At 54.9% G+C, this 15,096-nt stretch overlaps 1 protein-coding gene across 1 annotated transcript in view; it reads right to left on the bottom strand.

Moving 5' to 3' along the window:
- Window positions 1-15,096, bottom strand: part of COL27A1 (collagen type XXVII alpha 1 chain) — a 154,770-nt gene that overhangs the window by 69,632 nt on the left and 70,042 nt on the right. The window contains 5 exon segments of the mRNA XM_047768236.1: window positions 2,577-2,630; window positions 3,535-3,588; window positions 4,756-4,809; window positions 8,653-8,697; window positions 9,419-9,472. Coding sequence (XP_047624192.1) covers window positions 2,577-2,630; window positions 3,535-3,588; window positions 4,756-4,809; window positions 8,653-8,697; window positions 9,419-9,472 — 261 coding nt within the window.

The raw sequence follows: 15,096 nt of genomic DNA, 5'->3' as shown, positions 1-15,096 counted from the left end.
TGCCCTTCTTTGATTGCAGGGATCCTGCAGGTGTGATTGTGTTCCGGGTTGGTCGTGACTTTGAAAGCCTTGAAAAGCACTGGTCTAGTACATCTCAGCTCAGACTGGAAGCTGAAATCCCCACTACATCCTGGCAGGTGTGCTGGACTCTGCCCCACAGCACCTGGGAGGGTTCACTGCTCCCAGACCAGGCTTATTCCCAGTGGATGATGGACTGGGCACTGGAAGCTTCTTTCTGACACAGAGCAGAACCTTCTCCCCCAACAGCCTCCAGTTGCCCCTCAGGGACCCGCAAAGCACAAAACACTCTCCCCACAGAGGCTGAAGCATAGTTTGGAGACCAGTCACCCCTTCAATGGCTTCAAGGGCCCATCATTCTGGCTGCCTCCAGCTGTTGACAATCATTAGACACTCAAGCTTCTCTGGGTGTGAACTGACCAGCACAGGCTGGTATGAGAACATCTCCTTCCTTGTTTTATGTGTAATACCTCTGTTAATTCAGCCATTTGGTTTCAAGCCGGACCTGCTATGTCCTCAGTTTCCCGCCAGCCGGAAACCAAAGCCTTCTCATATGAATCCCTGAGAGCAGAATGCTCCCCCGACTTCATCTTCCTAAGTGGCTTTTTTTCTTCTTTTGAGCTTTTGATAACTCCTATTAAACTCCAGCTCAAAGATCCTCTCACCCTTCTCACTAGCAAAGGCAAGAATGGTCCTGAATTTGAAGCTAACACAGGAAGCCAACGCCCCATGGCTTTTCTTTCAGATTAAGAGCTCAAAGTTTCATTCTGTCACTGGCTCACTGTGTGACCTTGGGCAGGTTTCTCAGCCTCTCTGGGTCTTAGCTTCCTCATCCACAAAAATGGTGAACAGCCCTAACAGCGCTGTTCTGAGGCTTCAACAGAATAAGATAAGCGCAGTGCTGAGTTCAGCACCTGGCACCTGGGACGCGCTCAATAACAATCTGCATTCCAAGGGGGGTTGAGTCCTGTGTCCTGGGAAACACGGCTGCCTAGGGTGGTCCTGTCTCCAGGGAGAACTTAAAGGTCAGAATGCTGATCAAGGTCGGGTGCTCACACAGATCGGATCCACTGATGAGGAAAAGAGCTAACTCATGCAGGGGCTGGAGAGCGGGACCTCGACTGAGGGCCGCCGAAAGGAGGCAAAGACTTGGGAAGGCGCTGACTTGCTCGTCGGCTTCTGTCTTTAGCTGAGCAGAGCCATCTTCTGGCTTCGGAGTCCGCCAACCCAAACAGAACACAAAGACGGGAGAGGCATCTGACCCCAGATCTGTCTAGGGACCCAAAAGGGAGCCAAAGAGCACATAAAGACCTTATTTGCTACAAGTAGCAGAGTGACCCTACAGAGGTCACATCCCTGCTCTGTGACTCAGTGTCCTCGCCTGCAAAACATTGGTAGTACGCGCTCCCTCATGTGGTTGGGGTGGCAATTCAACCAGCGCTCACCCCAGCCTCCTGGCACGAAGAGGTGCCTAATACATGTGAGGGAGCAGGCTTTCCACCCACACTGGCCAGACTGCTGGGAAACCCGGACTCTCAGAAAAGTCTTTTTCCACAGTGACCAGGGGAAGGCATCAGCGCCATGGAAGAGAGGCCAAGTCCACTCGTCTAAAGATAGGGCTGTGTCACGGCCAAAGTCAACACAGTGGAAAGTGGAACTCGTAGCTTTCAGGAAACACTCCCTCATCCATCCGGGCAATAGCGGGAGTGATCTTTGGAAGGGTATGGAGAAGCCGGCAGGGCCAGACTTCAGCCTCTGAGACCTTGTGGATGAGCAAGGCCCCAGGCTGGGGAGGTATGTGGGGGGAGGGCGGACCTAGACCCCCTGAGACAGACAGTAGCCCTAGTACTGTTGGCCCTGTTCTCCGGAGCTGGTCTCTGTATTAGGGGTGGGGTGGGGATGGGAGCAAAAAAAAAAAAAAAAAAGGTTCCACCAGCTGCCTCTCTCTTTCGTAGAGCAATGCCAGCTGATGAACTTTTCACATACCTGTGCTCCTTTGCACACACATCAGGAACGCTCAGGGTTCTGCTGACTCCACTGGAGTTACTATGTTAATTGCTTCAGCCACCCCTCGTTATGTCTGCTTCCCCATCCATTCCAGCACCAGAAGTTTGCACTTGTCTCTTGCTCCCTGTCCCTGCAAGCTCTAAGCCCTGCACATCTCCAGGCTGTGGGCAGTGGGGAAAGTTCCAGGGCTCAGAGGGGCTGGTTGCCTCAAACGTCAGGGTAGAGAATGGGGAGAGTTCCCATGAAGGGTCCAGGCAGCAGCGCTCAGAGGGCTTTCCTGGTATTTTTTTTTTGGAAGCTGTGAAGGTGGCCACGTAGTTGCGGGGGATGGTCCAGGCCAGCTTCTGCCCCCCTGCCTTTGAGAGCCCCTAGGGGAGCCGGGATCAGCAGAGGCAGAAAAGGAAAGATTGCTGGTCTAGGAATTTCTCTCCTCAGCTCCATCGCTCATGTGCTGTGTGACCTTGGGCAGGTCTCTCCTCCTCTCTGGGCCTCGGTTTCCCAAACCCCTGTCCCAGCTGCAGCCAGACATAGAGAAATGGGGTATCACATACCTCGGGTCCAGGGGGCCCAGGAAACCCAAGGGATCCTTTGTCTCCAACTTTGCCCTGCGGAAGAGAAGAGATTGTGGGGGAGGCAAGGACAGGGGAGGACCCACCTTCCCCTGATCCCTCTTATTAACCCCTGCCTGGGGGTGGTTAGAAAATTCAGAAAACTATGAATGACCTCTGTCTGGACAACTACCAGGAGCGGCTATTTAAACCCCGTCTTTTACACTTACTAGCTAGGGATCCTGGGCAAGTCACTTTACCTTCGAACCTTACTTTCCCCATCTGTAAAATGGGAAGCTGTTATAATTCTCAAACTCTTGGGATTGTTGGCAGTTGTCAAAGAGATAGAACGCAGGAAGGATCTGATGCACAGTAACACGCAATAAATAAATGACACCCACTGCTATTATACATAATGTTACTACCGGAGTTCCTGTTGTGGTGCAGAGGAAACGAATCCGACTAGGAACCGTGAGGTTGCGGGTTTGATCCCTGGCCTCGCTCAGTGGGTTGTGGCATTGCCGTGAGCTGTGGTGTAGGTCGCAGATGCGGCTCGGATCTCGTGTTGCTGTGGCTGTGGTGTAGGCCAGCAGCTGTAGCTCTGATTGGACCCCTAGTCTGGGAACCTCCATGTGCCATGGGTGCGGCCCTGAAAAGCAACAAATAAATAAATAAATAAAATAACATCACTACTATATACAAGGCACTGGGAGCCCTGCTTCTCATCAGAGCTGTGCCAGTGACTGAGGCCTATCGGTGATGCTGGGTATGTCTCTGCCTCTCTGGGCCTCAGTGTCCTCATCTGTAAAATGGGTGAATCTCCATTTCTACTCTGCTCCACTCGTCCCCCAGAGCTGCTGCAGGAGGAAATGGGGTCCCAGATATGAAGGAGTCTCTGGCCTCATTCTATGAACAATGGGAGAGCGTGAGGTTTGGGAGTCCCCGAGCCGAAGACACTTACCAGAGGCCCTGGCTTCCCCCGTGCACCCGGGAACCCTGGCAATCCTTGGCTCCCCTGGAAAAGATGCAGAGCAAGCCGGGGTTAGTGAGGAGCAGAAATGGCCAGCTGAACAGCTGCTCGGTCATCCTTGCCAGCCTGAGGCCTGGAGAACACCCACTTTCAGGGGGAGGATGAGCTCCCTGCTCCATTTCCCTGCTTGCAAGCTCCAGCTTGGCAGCTCTAGAGGCTGGGCCTCAAGGATGCAAAGGGGAAGAAGCAGCAGCCCTTGTCCTCAGCAGGTCGTTCCTGGAACCTGGGACCCTGGGGCTCCAAGCAGGCACCACCTGGGGAAGTCTGGAGACTGGGGCCCGGCTGGAGAGGCAGCCAGGCCCACGTGGCTCGCAACCCAGAGACATTGAGGCTGGGTCAGAACAGGCCAGCCAGGAGGGAGGGGAGAGGAAGAGGGAGAGCTGGCCAACATCTGGGCCTCGTTGACTGGCTGGGTGACGTCCAGATGTGGCCACACGGTGCCGGACACAGGCAAAGAGGAGCCGGCCTCGGCAGGCTGCCTCGGCTCCTCAGTCAGGCAGGCCAGCCACTCACTCAGACATGTCTTATACGTTCACTGCTCTATGCAGGACCCTGAGCGGGGTTCCTCTGGGCCAGCCGGGGGCCTGAGCCCACGGAACCCGCTGTCTGGCAAGAGGCTGAGCATGAGTCCCCATCAACCAGAAAGGAAACGTGCCACCACAGCTGCGGCACCCCCAGACAGGGAAGCGGCTGCTTCCCAAGCTGGTAGAGGAAACGGCACCCAGGCAGGGTTCTGAGATGGGTGGGGCTGGGCCACGCACCGGTGGGGCAGAGCGTGTGCAAACTTCAGGAGCACAGGGCTTGAAGGACCAGGGGCAGGCAAGTAGCAGAGGGACCTGCACGCTGGGAGCCTGGGTGCTGGGGCTCCGCTCTGGGGGCAGGAGGGAGCCACGGATGGGCTGTGAGCCCAGCACAGGGCTGGACACTCAGAGCAGTTTTGTGGGGAGGGAAGCGGCTGGGGCCTGGGCATAGGAATAAGTCAGGAGGCCAGTGGAAAGTCCCAGGAAGAGACAATAAGAGGGGGGAATGGAGGATGGAGAAGACAGGACAGCTAGAGGCCATCTTGCAGGTGAGTCTTGACCCAGGACGGGAGGAAAAGCAGAGCCAGAGCAGAGCAGGGCCGGGGGGCAGGCGAGACTCTGCTGCATTTACCTTGTCTCCTTGGAATCCGGTATCTCCTGACACACCTGGAACCCCTTGTTCACCCTAAACACACACCAGCAAAGGTTACGTTGGAGACCACAGTGGGTTCTGGAAGCCGCCCCCCCAGTCCAGACCCATGGGCAAGGTACAGCTTTGCTGAGGCTGTTCCCCAAGTCGATCTGACCAGCAGCAGCCTCGTTAGAGAAAAGGACAGCCCCAGGCCTGCCCTGCCCCGGAGGAGCCTGGAGGAGAAGGTGGGCCCTGAAGATGGGGGGGTGGGGGTGGGGGGACAGAGCCAACTTATCTGCAGATCTGCCTGGGGTTGCCCAGATGGCTGAACATTCCACTAACAGAAGCTAAGCTGCCCAATGTCATCAGGCCTCTTGGCAAGAACTGCCACTTGCAAGTCAAAGGAACTGTGTCTTGGTAATTCAACCTCTTCATCATCAACTGATGTCACAGAGGAGCGTGCAGCCTGGACAGCAGCCCCACATCACGGCAGCTTCTCAGTGCTTGCACCTGTTGCTTGGTACTTTTCGCCACCAAGCTGTGAGTTGTCACTTTGTCTTTTCTTTTCTTTTCCTTTCCTTTCCTTTCCTTTCCTTTCCTTTCCTTTCCTTTCCTTTCCTTTCCTTTCCTTTCCTTTCCTTCCCTTCCCTTCCCTTCCCTTCCCTTTCCCTTTCTTTCTTTCTTTCCGTCTTTCCGTCTTTCTTTTCTTTCTTTCTCTTTCTTTCTTTCTTTCTTTCTTTCTTTCTTTCTTTCTTTCTTTCTTTCTTTCTTTCTTTCCTTTCTCTTTCTGTCTTTCTGTCTCTCTCTCTCTCTCTTTCTTTCTTTTTTAGGGCTGCACCCATGGCACATGGAGGCTCCCAGCCCAAGGGTCAAATTGGAGCTGCAGCTGCCAGCCTACACCACAGCCACTGGGATCTGAGCCGCGGCTGTGACCTACAGTACAGCTCCTGGCAATGCCAGATCCTTAACCCATTGAGCGAGGCCAGGGATCACACCCGCAACCTCAGGGCTACTAGTCGGATTCATTTCCGCTGTGCCACAAGGGAAACTCCTGTCATTTCTTCTTTCTGTGGGAGTTCCCATGGCAGCAATTTGCTTCGGTCTACTTCTGATTAGCTGCTTTTCAAATCAGCGATAGCACGAGAAACCAGAGCCTGGTCTGTTAAGACTATGTGTAAACAGCGAGTAAACTGGTCTCGAGTCAGGTCTGAGTGTTTCTTTTCTAAGATGACGCATTGCACAGGCTTGGTGACACTGAGGCTGGCTGTCGGAGGTCTTTTCTACTCCCTCCCCGTATTCAGCCACATCCCAGTAAATGAGCTATCGTGGAGAGGTTTCTCCTTCGAGCTGGAACCATCTCACACAGCCTTCATCATTTCCAGCTTTCTATGTTTGTACATTGGCCCCAGGACTCAGAAAACATTCACAGCCCCGGGAGCAGTTGGAAGAATGGGGAGAAAACCCCAGGAAGAATGGAGAATCTTAGAGAACTCCTGTCATGCAGCTATAAGGCCATGATCCAGCAGAACTTCCTTGGCAGAACAAGAGCCAGAATGTTTTTAAAACACAAATTTTTTTTTAACTCACTTTGGTTTTTCCAATTTGGAAAATCTTGTACAATATCCCAGAGTTTTAAGAACCAAGGAACATTTTTTTTTAAATGTCCACAGGAGGAGTAAGATGGTTACAAAAAAAAAGGGGGGGGGGTGCAGAGGCACCTAAGAAATCAGGACAATGGATCTGCAGGAAGCTGGCCCTGGAGCATCAGCCTGGGTTCCAGAATGTGCCTCCGTGAGGGGAGAGGGAGCCAGGTGGTTGTAAGTGGGACCGAAGCCAGGTTGGGTCATGGACCATCTGGGATTCTGGGCAGGATGACCACAGAACATGAAGGGGTGGCGATGTCATGCCAGGGGATGGCCAGTGGGTGGGGTGGGGGTGACCAGGGGCTGATCAGAACCCTGCTCCCTACAACATTGACCCCTTCCCAGCCAAAGGCACAGAAAAGAGATTTCTCTTTTTTTCTTCAACCCCAAAGATGTATTTGATTTTCCTGAGATCTATGAGCAGGAAAATAATTTCCTCCCCTTGTGGTTTGTTTTTTGTTTTTTTTTTCCAGCGCTTTCACATTTCTAAATGTCCCAGGCACCACCAGTCAGCGAGCCAGCTCAGTTCTATGTAACACATTTATTTCCATGTTCCTGAAGAAACAGTGAGCCGGAGGCCAGCTCTGCAAAGGGCCTATAAAAACTCCCTGCCTACAGGCCAGGCCCTCCTTTCCCCCCACTTCCTCTCCGCTCATCCATGACTTCAGCATTTCCAGAAGGCTGTGACTCAACCCGCATGCAGGGTAAACAGGTAGCCGTGGGGAAGCCCCCGCCTCCAACAGAAAGCCCCTGCATCTCCAGAGGGAGGGCCCGGGAGGAGGGGGCTTAGCGGCCAGCAGGGCAGAGCCAGGGGGCAGAGCTGAGTTGGGGAGGCAGAGGGAGCTGCAGCTGGAGGCTTGGGCGGAACGGGAAGAGATGGGAAGAGGTGGAAACAGATGGAGAGAGAACTGGGGTTAGTTCCGCCCGGGATTTCTAGGGGGTGGGGGTGGGGAAGACAGGCTGGAGTTCCCCTTTCAGCCCAGCACCTCTGATTTCCTAAGAGTCTGGGGTCTGGGCTGGCTCTGACCGATCACTGAGTTCCCTTGGATGCATTTCTCTCTGGGTCTGTGGCCCTGGCTGTGAAATGCAGGTACCGGAGGAGGTAACCTCTGAGGGTTTTACGGGCTCTGCCCTCTGACCTCAGTCCTGCCTGGGGTGGCGGGGGGTCTCTGGGGGCAGGTGCCTGGGCTGGAATCCTGATGCTACCGTGTGTGTGCTCGGCATGCTTCCCACCCCATGGGGGGTGGAGGACAACGGGCTAGCCCCACAGAGCACTCCGAGGGTGCCCAGCGCTGTACCTGTTCCTGGTCCTCAGGCTTAGGAGGAGAGTCATCTGAAGGCAGGTGCGGAGGCAGCCTGGCCCCGGGGGGCTGCTGAGCAGCTCTTAACTGCTCAGGCTTGTGGAAACTTGGATGCTGCCTAGAAGCTCTCCCACACCCTCTTCGGGGTGCCTGATTTTGCCAAAAAGCTAAGGGGGGAGGGTAGCACGATGGCCGCAGGACAGAGCACAGAAGCACAGCCTCCTGTCACCTCCCCTGCCTCCTCCGGTGTCTCTGTTGCTCAGATGCTGCAGGACTCAAGCTAGCTGCTGCCCCACCCTGGGTTCCATGGTCCCACCTCCCCACCTCCAGCTCTGGTTTGGCACAGGGTCAGTGCAGCAGCGGGGCTGTGGAGGACACGTGGCAAGGGTGGCCTCCCTGTGGCAGCTGGAAGGAAAGCGGGTCAGGGGCTCAGAGGCCCGTCCTGGCTTTTCCGTTGCCTTTTCAGACCCCAGGATTAGGTTCCTAATTCCAATCCTGGTGGTTTCTGTGGATTTGGTTCCTCCTGTGCCTGCGAGGGGGTCTCTGGACCCCACATCACACTTGCCCTGGAGCCCATCATCTCAGCCCTATGCTCCCCAGCCCCTACCCTCACCCTCTCTGTTCTGTGACTTTGGCCTCAAAGCCCAGATGCTGGCCTCAGCTTTGCTCTCCAAATTCGGAGACCTGCCTTACCTTATCCACCCTCCCCACCCCCCAGGCCTCAATAGCACCCCTCATGCTCTGCCTGCCAAAGTCTGCATTACTCCAGAGCCATCTGCAGAGTCCCACCCAGAGTTACAAAGAAGAATCTGGGGAGCACAGATGTAGGGGGGCCAGAAGGAAGGCAGGAAGAGTGCAGGGGAGTGGACCTGGCAAGAATCAGCAGCAGCGTCGAGGCCCAGGGGGTTCGCATGCAGATAAAACACAGTGCAATAAGGGAGTATTCAGATCACCTTATCACCTTTCAGTCCGGGTTCCCCCACGTTGCCCATCAGTCCCTGCAAGACAGAGGCCAGGATTCAGCTGTGAGGGACCTTCACAGCCCCAGAAGTCAGGGCCCTGGCAGAAACCCACTAGTTTGCTGCAAGACCCCAGATGAGACACCCCAGCCCAGGGCTCAGTTGTCCCATCTGTCAAAGGGGGAAATGAACCCCAGCCTAAGGGGCCATGGTGTGGATCAAAGGAATACGAGAAGGGACAGTTGATTCGTGAGCCACATTGTTCTGGACACATCCAGGGGAGAAGGGGGCTGATGGGGAGAGGTGGGCTTAATGAGCCGTGTCACTCGCTTACTGGCCAAATGGGATCACTCTGAAACATGGTGATCCTGGCAGTTTCAGCCCATCTTTCTCCTGCATGTCCATCCCACCCAGGGGTGTCCTAAGCTCCCTGGCTTGCCATTTATAGTTTTTATGCCCCTGGCGATGTCCCCGCCCCTGGACTTGCAGTGCCCTGAGGTCCGGAACCACATCTGACTCATGCTCAGCTGGAGGACCGCTGTCTGATAAATATAGCTGGCACAAAGGACATGCAGATGGACGATGACTGGCTCACTAAGACCTCAGCCCCTGCTCTGCCAGGGTCCAACCCGGTCCCCCTCTGAGTGCCCCCCTCCCCCAACACTGCATCAGGGCACCCTTCCCTCTGCGCTGAAACAAATGCATCAGGGGCTGCCCAGCTGGGATGAGACCTGGATTAAGGGACGGGGCTCTCACTTACCTTCATGCCTTTGGGTCCTGGGTAGCCAATCGGACCCAGTGCTCCCATGTCGCCCTGGGAAGAGAAGGAGAAGGGGATGCCATGAGAGGTGGCTCACGGGAGGCTGGCCACGGAAGGATCCCGGACGCAACCCCACTGCGCTGATCCTGCAATTGGGAATGTTCACCTCCACGGAGGTCCTGGCGCGAACTTCACAGAGGCTCCCTCCCAAGCTCATTTCTTGATTGCCACAACCTCCCGCCACTTCTTTCCATCCCAGCTGACATTCTTTCCAGCCCATTCTAGCTGGGGGACCCAGGGCATTTCATGGGCTTGTGCGGACCTCAATCTCTCTATCTGTAAAATGGGGACAATGATCCCTCGCCCCTGCGGCTGGAAGGGTTAAATAAGCACACACAAGGCTTCCACTCATCTAGTTGGTGAGGAAGAGGAACTGTCTGCTTCCAGAAGCTGGGCCATCTCCTTGGGATGGCAGCAAGGAGGGAGTGGGGCTGTCAATCACAGACACTTGAGCTGGACACTGCAGGACACTCAGAGCAGCGGGCAGATTCTGGGCCAGCGGTTGGAGACCCAGCATCAGGCCAGATCAGACTGTCTAAGGCAGGAGCAGCAGAGCTTTTTGACCCTAGAAGCCTCGTTCCTTCGCTGAGGGCTGGGGAAAGGCCGGGAGGTGGTGCCTCAGTGCCCACCAAGGCCACAACACTCGGTCCCATCTCCTGTTCACTCATTGTGTGATTTTGGGGGCCAAACTCCCCGTGCCTCAGCTTCCTCATCTAAAGCACAGACTCAAGGAGTTCCTGTCATGGCTCAGCAGAAGTAAATCTGACTGGCATCCATGAGGATGCAGGTTTGATCCCTGGCCTCACTCAGTGGGTTAAGGATCTGGCGTTGCCGTGAGCTGTGGTGTAGACTGCAGAAGCGGCCCGGATCCGGTGTTGCTGTGGCTGTGGTGTAGGCCAGCAGCTACAGCTCCAATTGGACCCCTCACCTGGGAACCTCCATATGCTGCGGGTGTGGCCCTAAAAAGGCAAAAAAATAAAAAATAAAACACGGATTCATATTCTGCACCTCCTAGAGTTTTCTCAAGAAGTAATTGGCTTATAAAGTCCTTGCCACACTCTGGAGGCATTTTGGGTGGTTATGGCCTAAGAGCCATACCAGCATCTAGTGGGTAGAGGCCCCACAACAAAGAATTATCCGGCTCAAATGTTAATGGCATGGAGGTGAAAAACTCTGGTTTACAGCGAAGGAGTTATTTCGTTTTCTCTAAACAAGCCCACCCTCTTTCTCCGATGTCTCCTCACTGCCTGCCCTCCCCTTTCACAGCTAAAGGCCGAAGAAAGGGAGCCCCTGAAATACTCTCTTCTCTCCCTTTTCTGTCCTCTGTGACCGATCCAAGTGTCCAGCTGCTGTGTGAGCTCAGTCAGTGTGCTTGACCTCTCTGGGCCTCGGTTTCCCACACCCGAGTCAGGCTGCACAGGGGCCCTGGCAAGTGCTCTGAAGCACTGGAGAAACAAAGGCCGCCCCAGGCGTCCGGGCTCAGGAATGGGTTCCCATGGGAGCTGCCTGGAGACATCTCGAGGGAGGGAGGCAGAGAACGAAACATCCCATTCCTGCCAGACTCCCGGCAAGGGCCAAGGGGGGCTATGTGGTGGAGTGCCCCTGGGGACAGAGATGGAGGGAAACGCAGAGTTTGCAGACGGCGGCGTGGCCTGGCTGAGGCCCTGCCGAGTCTCACCTCCCACTCCCTTGAACCACAGGGTCCCCGCCCGATTGGGTCAAACCAAACCTCCTAGCTGAGCCTTGGCCAGGAAATTCTGCCTCTGGAGTTCCCGTCGTGGCGCAGCAGAAACGAATCCAACTAGGAACCATGAGGTTGTGGCTTCGATCCCTGGCCTCGCTCAGTGGGTTAAGGATCCGGCGTTGCCGTGAACTGCAGTGTAGGTCGCAGACACAGCTTGGATCCTGTGTTGCTGTGGCTATGGCGTAGGCTGGTGGCTGTAGCTCCGACTGGACCCCTAGCCTGGGAACCTTCAGATGCCACGGGTGTGGCCCTAAAAAGCAAAAAAAAAAAAAAAAAAGAGAGAGAGAGAGAGAGAGAGAAAGAAATTCTGCTGTCCGTTCCCATCAAGTGATTTTAAGAAAGCACAGTCTCAATTTAGAGGGTGATAATAATAATAAAAATAACGCTGGCCGGTAGGTGCCGTGCTAAAGCACTTTACATGCCTCAAGATGGCCCTTAAAGATCCGTCTGCTATTTAGCCCCATTTTACAGATGAGGAAACTGAGCCTCTGAGAGGCTAGGGCTTGAGCAACTTGCAGAGCTGGGCAGAGCTGGCATTCACACCAGGCAATCTGTTCCCTGAACTTCTAAGCAGTTCTTAAGTGATCTCTGGAGAGAAGAAGCCAGGATTGCTGGCCCAGGAGAGGCGGGAGTGAAGGGAAGCCAGCCCCTCAGAGAAGAGCATTTTCCCGAGGAAAGGGGCAAGGATGGCCCCCTTAGAGTTCCGAATGCTGCACAGATAAACAGAGGAGGTCGTGCTGGTGCAGTTGGCTCCAACAGGGGCCAGACCTTGAGCAGAGGACTGTCCAGCAGCTCCAGGAACACAGGCTCCCTCATTCCGTCCCCACCCCAGGATTGAAGGCGGCTTATTGGGTGGAAGCTGAATTTAGTATAGGCCTGAGCGACGCCCATGTGGGCACCACACCACCCACAGGCACCCCTACGGGCCTCTCCAAAGGGGTCTGTGGTGAGGGGGGGAGGACGAGGGACAGTGTGGGCATCCCACCCAAGAACCCATGGAAAGGGGGCTCCGGCTGCAGAGCATGTAGGGAGGAGGTGGCTGCTCAGGGCGGGTTCTCCTCGTGTCGGTGGGACCCTCCTGTTGGGCAATAAAAGCATTTAGGGGAGAAAAGAAAAAAACCCTGGCCTTGTTTCCCCAGGGACAGGCTGCAGAGTATCAGTCTGCTCCTCGCCTAAGACCGTCATAGGCAGCTTGGCCAAGTGACACCCAATATCGTGTCCCATAAGAAAGAACGGTAATGGCCCTAGCCTGAAACCTGTTTCTACACTTGCCTAAACGCCCAGGTCCTGCTCAATACACTTTGCTCTTTATCTCGCCACAAACACAACCAACAACCGCATCCGCCACCACTGAAAAAGCTCCTACTGTGTGCCAGGCACCACTCCAGACACTTCCAAGTCTTGTCAAATCCTCGTCTGTGGGAGCGTGGCTGGGCCAGGGATGGTGCTGGCTGTTCGGACGCTCACCGACTGCTCACGGTGACCCTGAGAGGTCAGCACCATCGTCAGTGCCATTCCATTTCACAGACGAGAAAACTGAGGCTTAGCGGAAGGTGAAGCAATGTACCCAAGCTTAAGCAACGAGCAGGGGACACAGGCAGGACCAGAACAGGTGTGTCTGTCCATCTGGCCCCACAGTCTGTGCTCACAAGCCTGGGATTGACTCCATTTACTCTAATAAAGGATCCAAGGATGGCTTTCCTGGTTGCCCTCACGGATAAGTGACAGGGTGTGAGGACAGGCTTGAGATGCAAAAACAGCTGAGAGTCCCACTCTTCCCCTCCCCTCCCCGCAACATGTGCCAGCAGGCACCCAGGCTGTCTGGGGACCTGGGGCTTCCGGTGCCCACCCTGATGGCAGCCATGCTGGGTGAGCCTCCCTCTCTGCTCCCCTTCTTGCCCTGCTGTTCCTCTGTAGCCCAGCCATCCTCAGCCACTGTTCCCCACACCCAGCATGCTCCGCCCTGAGCTCACACAGCCAACACCCATTTGTCCTCCACCCGCAGCACCAGCCTCACTTCCCTGACCCCTCAGGCCAGGCCGGACCCCTGACGGCCATGGCTTTCGCTCGTGGCCTGCTCCACACTGACAACCACTGACACTGGTGCCTAGGTGGCCACCGCCTGCTTCATGCTGCCAAGGAGGTGCTCAACTAAAAGCGGCTTGATCAACAGGTGCACTCGCGTTTACAAACCCTCTAGGGAAAGCTCTTGCTGCAATATTCCCCGGAACTTCCTTTGCCGGCAACAAGGCCTCTTTCCAAAAATTCTGCTGGAGGTTGGCAGCTTGGGGATGGGGACCCAGGGGCTGTGGCCAGTCCCAGCTCCTGTGCGGTCTAAATAAGCAACATCTGTCACAGAGAACAGTCCCTGGCACTGCCCAGTCCACACTCGCACATCTGCTTTCTCCATGCAGCACAGAAGTCATGTGGCGCTGGGTGGGAGGTGCAGCGGTGAAGTGCGTGAGCTATGAGCGCTTCAGCCTCTCTGAGACTCAGTTTCCTTAGAACAACTGTAATCCAACTTCCTGCTCAGAGACTCACCGTGACAATTACATACTTAGCACAAGGGTTTGGTAAATGTCAGCTAACGGGGTTCCTGACCTTGCTTTAGAGATAAAGAAACACAACCAGATGGTCACTTAGTGACAGAATATAGTAGACTTGTCCACTATGTCCCTCATGCTGGGATCCAGCCTCTTCACATATTCCTTGGGGCTCATTAAATGGAGGAGTCAAAACGCCCTTCGTGTCACTCAGAATCAAAAAGACAGAAATCTTTGTGGAGCAGGTTCTGGAACCAGGCCCCCTTCTCTTGAGGGCCAGCCAAAGGGTTTCAATGACTCAGAGGGGGCTGTTTCAAGGCTGTCCCACCTTGGAGGCTGCAGGGGGCCACCAGCAGCTTCTGGTGTTGTGAGCCATGTGGGAAGTCCCCACCAGCAGCTTACGGGATAGGGGATCACACAGAGCTGGATTGAAGGTCCCTAACGGGTGATCTGGGGCGCCAGCCTCTCCATCTGGGCGACCGGGCTGCTGCCGCCTGCCTCAAGCGTCTCCAGGGGCCCAGCCTAATGCGTGTCAAGCACACGCAGAGCAGACAGAAGCTCCCTAAATGTTCATCTGGCTTCTCTCGACTTTCCTCTCGCTTGCCAGGACCCAGCAGACAGGGAAGTTTCGGCTTCAATCTGCATGCAAGTTGCTTCAGCTGACTAGACAAAAAGCCTCTAATACATCTGAATCGCCACGAAAATGATTATCAGGAGTGGAATTCCCATGTGCTCAGCTAAAAACCCACATCCTCTGGAAAACCATAGGTGACTCATGCTCCCTCTTTGCTTTAGCTCCTGGTTAGAAAATTCCTTTCCTCTCTAGCTTTTCAGGGAGGCAATTTTTTTCCCCAGGCACAGAAGTTGCTGTTCCCAAAAATCCAGGCTGAGGATGGGTGTCTTGGGTGGGAGAGAGTTGGAAAGCAGTGGTGACTTCGGAGAGAGAGTCCAGCCCTGTGACCCCGCCCCCACCTCCACCCCCACCCCCCAGGCGCAAGGAAAATGGGAGTGTCACCTTACCCCCAAAGGGAATTTAAAAACAGGGCGGAGGTGGGGAGTTTCCATCATGGCACAGCGGAAATGAATCTGACTAGGAACCTTGAGGTTGCAGGTTCGATCCCTGACCTTGCTCAGCGGGTTAAGGATCCGGCATTGCCATGAGCCGTGGTGTAGGTCGCAGACGAGGCTCGGATCTGGCGTTGCTGTGGCGTAGGATGGCAGCAACAGCTCCGATTAGACCCCTAGCCTGGGAACCTCCATATGCCACAGGTGTGGCCCTAAAAGGACAAAAGACAATAAATAAATAAATAAATAAATAAATAAATAAATAA

The sequence above is a fragment of the Phacochoerus africanus genome, chromosome 2 (assembly GCF_016906955.1).
Source record: "Phacochoerus africanus isolate WHEZ1 chromosome 2, ROS_Pafr_v1, whole genome shotgun sequence".
Taxonomy (NCBI): Eukaryota; Metazoa; Chordata; class Mammalia; order Artiodactyla; family Suidae; genus Phacochoerus; species Phacochoerus africanus.
This window is presented reverse-complemented; position numbering and strand designations above follow the sequence as displayed.